We start from the raw sequence: 6,000 nt of genomic DNA on the forward strand, positions 1-6,000 counted from the left end.
CCGAGGTGCAGTGACGTGTTGTCAGTCTAGAGGACTAGGTTCCAGTTGTCGGAAGTCACCTCATCCTGTCAAACTTGAACACACTGAGTGGGTTTCAAGTCTGTCACGGTAGAGATACTTGCTTCCCCCGGTCTCCAGTCCTTCCCAATCGCATCTAGCCGCTGTCCTCGTCCCTAACAGGCAAGCCAAAACCCTAGACCCCGACCGGCCACTTCCTTTTTTGTCAGTATCACTCAGTGTACGGTAACCACAGTTCGGGACTCGCCGATCACAACGTTTTGGTGGTCCATCTCTACATTTCATGTTACCCCAAACCAGGGGCAGCTCCGATGTCGACCACTCGCTTGACACTCTTGTCTCTCATAGCCATTCCTTTTCCACAAACATTGTGATATACACCTGGCTTCTTCACCACCACGGCAGTAGTACTAGACCTACATTTCCGTGTTTGAGTTACCCAAATCTGCCTAATCTGGACTTGGTACCCAATTTTCTAATGAATCTCATCTCCATACGTGGCTTGGGCTAACTACAGGGTTCACAGACAAGCGTTTGCATTGTAGATTGACGTGTGCTGGGTGTCGGCTTTCATCATTGTTCAACTTGCTTTCTTCTTTTCTTGTCGGAAACTGGCAGGATAGCCCAACGGTTGAGATGTATAATGTCGGGCCATCCCCGTCATATATTCGGTCTCTAGTAAGAATGGAGTCAGTCAGAGTCTCTATTGTAGACCCCTTTGTATCTCTTCCTGGGAAGACAACCTTTGCTTCCTAATAGCGACTCACGTCCGAGGATCATCCGTCTTCTTCATCGCTGCTGTCGATACACTTTTCTAGATGGAGGAACCGTGCAGTACTCTCGCCTTACCTGGCCTCCCTTGTTACAACACCTCTCTGAGGCTCGATAATCTCTGCACTGATGTGTTGTTACTTGTCTTTGAAAACGTAAGTTTACTCTCAAGCCTAGGTATGATGACTTGGCATGGGGCTTATCTAATCTTGTCGTTACAGCTTCATCCCGCGGGCCTATCAACACTTGCGTGCGTCTGTCGAAGGTTCAACGAAATTATAACGCCCATGATTTATCATACAGTCCCATTGGACCTCCTCCTTGACGAACAACATCCGGAAGAGATATTGTCCCGTCGCCAAGGAAAGGCCTTCACATATACTCGACAACTTTTCATCGGAGGCGACATCAAGCAGGATGACATCAAGCGTTTCCTGGCCAACACAAAAGAGCTTCAGTCAGTGAAGTACACCTATTCGCCTGGTCGTAGCGTGGAACCTATATGCCCCTGGAAACAAGTCTACGATATGGAAGTCCACCTGAGGGAGGGCAATGCAAAGCTCTACATTGACAACTTCACCCTGACGAATCCAATCGATGAAGCTTGGAAAATTGGAGATTTTCCACCGACAACTGACTTCGGCAAGTCCTTGGTCTCTCTCAAGATGGGCTCTACACAGGTGCTTCATTCTGAATCGGCTTTGGACATCTTGAAGAAGCTTCTTCTGAGAGCCCCGATACTGGAAACATTCCACTACATGGGCAGTCGAGCTCCGCGAGTTCCAGGACGACAGTTTATCTTTGAAGAAAATCAGCGCTTGCCACCATTTGGGGACCTCATGTTGAAAAATTATGACTGGAAGCATGACGCAGGGGACGTCAAACTGCACTGGGACTTTTCTCGAATTAGGTCTCTCGCACTTCTTATGATACCTGTCTACAAGTTCCTCGAATCGGTTCCCTTTTCCGATCTTGCTCAACTACAACACCTCCATGTCGAGGATTACAGCGAGGCCATCGAACATGAGAATTCAAGGCGTGCAACCGAGAAGTTATACGCCCTCATCAAAGAAGATATTAGGGCATTGCAGACCTTGAACCTCACTTGCTTCATTGAACTCTTTCATATCGACGCACTTCTGGTTCATGCCCAGTCTTTAACCAGCTTGGTCTTTCGGAATCACCATATCTCCAACAATCTGCGCCAACATCGCCCCGTCTTGAATGCCGAACAGCTTACTATTCTTTCAAAGTCTCAGACTTCGCTAGAATCACTTGAGATAGACATTGATCATAGAGCCTTTCCGGAGACATGTCTCTTGGCCCTCTGCCAGTTTCCCCGTCTGCACAGTCTCGTCCTACATACACAGACAGTTATCCAGCCCGATTCTAGTCACCGTCCTGGCCAAGACCCGGATCTCACGAGGGCCTATGACTGTTTCACGTTACTTGTCAGGCAACGACCGGGACCAACCAAATGGCAACGCGTCGTGATCAATGTGGGTGGTTGGCGAGAAAGGGTTGTGAATCATCGGGCGGGCAGAAAACCTAGGATAGGTCATAGCAAGACCTACACCTACTACGGAGCATGTGTTTCTCAGCGATATTTCGTCTTGGAAGAGTCAGCATCTGGCCAGGAGGACCTGATTTACGAAGAATTGCCACCCAAGGATGAGGGTTTGACTCACTTCCATGGTAACCTTAGGACCGGGAGAAGTTTTGTGCCCCAAACTAAAGTTGAAGAGGACAAGCGATAAGTGTACATATATGATTCTCATTCCTTCCAAAAGAAAACAAGCCACGAGGTTCCCAATGCCTTTCCCTTTCCCCGAGATCTCCTTTGTTGCCTCCCTCCAAAACCGAGCAAGACTTGTGCGAGTACATCAAATTATTCTGGAGTTTTGAACACACAATAATGCTTTCTTATGTCACTGATAGTTTTCTTTCTTCGCATACGGCTCTGGAATCGAGACACTGAGGCAACCAGGTCATATGCATGTAGCTCGGGTTGTCTGTCGTACGGCGTGGATCGACCTTCTTTTTTTTCTTTTCTTGGTGGTTGTGCTGAACCAAGTTCCATTCTACTTGGAATGTTGTCCAGGACTCCTTTGGCACTGTAGGTCCTTGACGTTTGTCGCATAACAAAGCTGAAGTGCGTGAGACAGGTGTTCAAGGGACCACAAATCTACGAAAACTTCAGATTCTCATGTTCAAATATGGTTGCGATATCCAGTAAGACGAACATAGCCCGGCTTTCTATATATATCTTCTTAGTGCCTTTATGTTAAAGAGTGCCATCGTTGGACGTTGGTATGAGACTGTGTGATGCGACACATTGCTACAAACAAGGTGCCTGCACCAGGGCAAAGATTATGAAATCCGTGTGAACGGTACGTGCTGTCTTCCTCTTTACAGGGTCCTCCGCAATACCAGTCAGGAATCTTTCAAGTCTCTTGGACGTATTCTGTGTGGTAGTCTAGAACCCTGCCGTTGTAGTTAACTGTTTAACAGCACGCTGATAAGTGTGAGCTGTCAAGGAAGCCAGACCGTAGCTACAGAGGGGTGAACGGAATCATTGCGAAGACGAAAAGGGCCCGTTTTTATGGCCACCAGTCCACCAGACCAGCGCACCCGTAAATGTTCCCTAGTTCCCTAAGTTTCCCTACCCGTGAGAGATTCCCCCAATCCCCCCAGTCCCGAGTTCCACTGAGTCCACAAAGACCCCTACCCAGTACGTACGATCTTCACATGCCGATGTGACCAAGCGCGCAGGGGGTCCTGAGATATTAGTCCTGCGCCAGCGCGTGACGTGCCCTTGCCCTACGGACTTCCGGTCTAGACAAGGGGAGGTGTGGGAATAGCTCCACCGACCACCGTCCACCAAACGGGCCACCGAGTAGAGAAGTGGATGTGCGCGACAACATGACCGGCGAATCGAAATCAAACGTTTTCTTTTGAGTTGATTCACATGTTGGGGTGGTTGTAGGGGTTGTCTTGGGCATCCAAGGGACAGGTATCTGGTGATGTTCGGTCTTTTGTGAAGTCAAGTGTCGGTACATATAGTCTATGGTCTTGTCAGCGGGCTTCCGTATCCCAAGAGAAAGATTTAAAGATGTATGATGTAAGAGTCAAGTGAAATCAAAAGTTCTTGCTCGTGGTTGGGAAGCCGAAACTGTCTGGAGGCGTCTTGAGTGCCTGGGTACATAGTCACTGGTTGCTTGTGTTCGTGGGTTGGGGTTGTAAGAACCTCACTTCGAAGTTCCTGAAGTAGCAGGATTTACCATAAGTGGTGACTGTGACAAGTAGATAGATGCGTTATTGCGAGCCATCAGAGCATTTTTGAACCGTCTGCGACATAGTCTTACTTGCTCTGTCAATTCTCAGCTCTCTTTATCATTGGGCAGGATGGTGGACGTCTCTCGATCATTCCAAAACAACTTTGTCAGTCAGTGTAGATTGCAGATAAAGTTCAAGTGAAATAGCGGCGTTCTCATTAGTATGCTGGCGTGTCTCTTGAGGTGGAAGAAGTCAAGTGTGGTTTTGTCGTTGAAAATCAAACATTATCCGTCTCGGTATTATCAGCAACCTGTTGCATGTATACAGTCTCAATAATCAATGACACTGTACTTCAGTAATTTCCCTTACGTCCCGCGTACCGTGACGTTTCCTGTGGTGATTCCGTGAGTATCAGATGTGGAGACTGGAAAGTTCTTTGCCATGCAACGGGTACATCCGCCCTTCCGCCCCGAGAACGGGGAGCTCAGCGTTACGTACTTTATGTTTTATCCTAGATTCACGCTAACTGAAAGCTTGGTGTAACCACCCCCGCGCCTACTCCTGATAGGCTGACAAAGGTCGTGAAGAAATTTGAATGGTCAAAAAGACAAGCCGAGCGGCCCCGCCCAAGTTCTTTGCTTGCTCTCTTACGGAGCCGATCGAGCACAATCCGGATTGCGATAGCATGGAACGTCCCCTCTTTCTGGGACGATCGCACACCCCAAGTCCACTGCAGTCACTTCGATCTGGCCCACCGATTACGGAGATTGTTAACTTTCCGTACACATTAGACTCATGTAATTTACAGAATGCGACGATTCCATTTCATGTTTGCAACATTTTCAATAATTACAGTACCGACCTCACTGGCTACAAGTTGCTTCTGACCAAACAAGCGACAAAGATGGGTGATACCAGTCACAGTTCTTTCCTATCTTACGACTCCGAATGTCTGTAAGTTTTCAGAAAGAAGAGTGGATTCTTTTCCACAGCTTATACATAGCAGGTAACGGTCGCCGACGCATCCGGCACACTCTCGCAGCCACTGGATTCCAAAGGGCCAATGTACTGCACGGTACACTCCCTTCCATTGCTTCCCTTGGCGCCCAAGTACCAACCTCAAGGCACAATGAGCAAATTACCGAATTGTATATCATGAGCGCATAAAGAGAACAAGGCTTCTTTGTTCCACTTCTTCAAACCCTTTTCCTTGCATCGAACCATCCCATGTTGATGGACCCACGACTGGGTTACTTTACGTCTTTGTTTTCTTAACTTTTAGCTTTCCCCTCAGTTCCAGCTGAAGGCCCTATCCTGCTGCCAAGTAACGAGGATGCCGTACGGAGAAAAGGGGGTCCATCAAAGCGTCTATTGAACGTTCGATATTTTACGGATAGGATTTGGATCGATGACCACTGATAAGCGTTGGCGGTTTTTCTCTATTTTTTTTTTTTTTTGTCCTTCTTCATTTTTTCTTTGTTGGGAGGTTAAAAGGTCTTGGGACCTCTAGACTAGCATCGGACAGTTAATTAACAGTACAAAACATTCAGACATTTGCATTATTAGACCTTTCTTATGTTCAACAGTCATTTGACTGGACTTGAATTAATTAGAGCGGCCTTGAACGTCTAGGGGCCTCAATCTTTCGATTGGGAGCTTGCTGGACCACGTCCTTCCCGTACGGTGATGGGGGTGGATAGATAGAAAAGAACATTGACCGAGCAACGCTTTCAATAAGGTGGGCACACAGTGAGTTTTACATCGGATGCTCCCGTCTATGTACATACGTCGCGGGCAGACGGGAAGGGAGGGAAAGAAGCGGAAGGGAACTCTCGGCCGTTGTTGTACACCCATCTACGGGAGGGACCACGGGACCGAGCCGCGCCAGGCAGACGGGATTCAGTCCGCGCATGTCTCTAGGAACTTGATCTGTAG

General features: G+C 48.0%; 1 protein-coding gene across 2 annotated transcripts; it reads left to right on the forward strand.

Annotated features, from left to right (window-relative positions):
* Nucleotides 1-321: 321 nt before the first annotated feature.
* Nucleotides 322-2,618, forward strand: NCU01926. Of its 2 annotated transcripts, XM_011394597.1 has the most exons (3): nucleotides 322-481; nucleotides 545-944; nucleotides 1,011-2,618. In XM_011394597.1, the coding sequence occupies exons 2-3, from the start codon at nucleotides 837-839 to the stop codon at nucleotides 2,544-2,546; spliced, it is 1,644 nt and encodes a 547-aa protein (XP_011392899.1). In that variant the 5' UTR covers nucleotides 322-481; nucleotides 545-836; the 3' UTR covers nucleotides 2,547-2,618. The 2 variants fall into 2 exon arrangements, with proteins under 2 accessions (XP_011392899.1, XP_011392900.1); XM_011394598.1 differs by having other exon boundaries at nucleotides 322-944.
* Nucleotides 2,619-6,000: the final 3,382 nt, after the last annotated feature.

The sequence above is a fragment of the Neurospora crassa genome, linkage group I, assembly GCF_000182925.2.
Source record: "Neurospora crassa OR74A linkage group I, whole genome shotgun sequence".
Taxonomy (NCBI): domain Eukaryota; kingdom Fungi; phylum Ascomycota; class Sordariomycetes; order Sordariales; family Sordariaceae; genus Neurospora; species Neurospora crassa.

Excerpts from the sequence above, each read along its gene's own strand:
- NCU01926 (XM_011394598.1), top strand. The coding sequence starts at position 837 with ATGGAGGAACCGTGCAGTACTCTCGCCTTACCTGGCCTCCCTTGTTAC. Across the intron at positions 945-1,010 it reads TGTTACTTGTCTTTGAAAAC|CTTCATCCCGCGGGCCTATC; the intron begins GTAAGTTTACTC and ends TTGTCGTTACAG.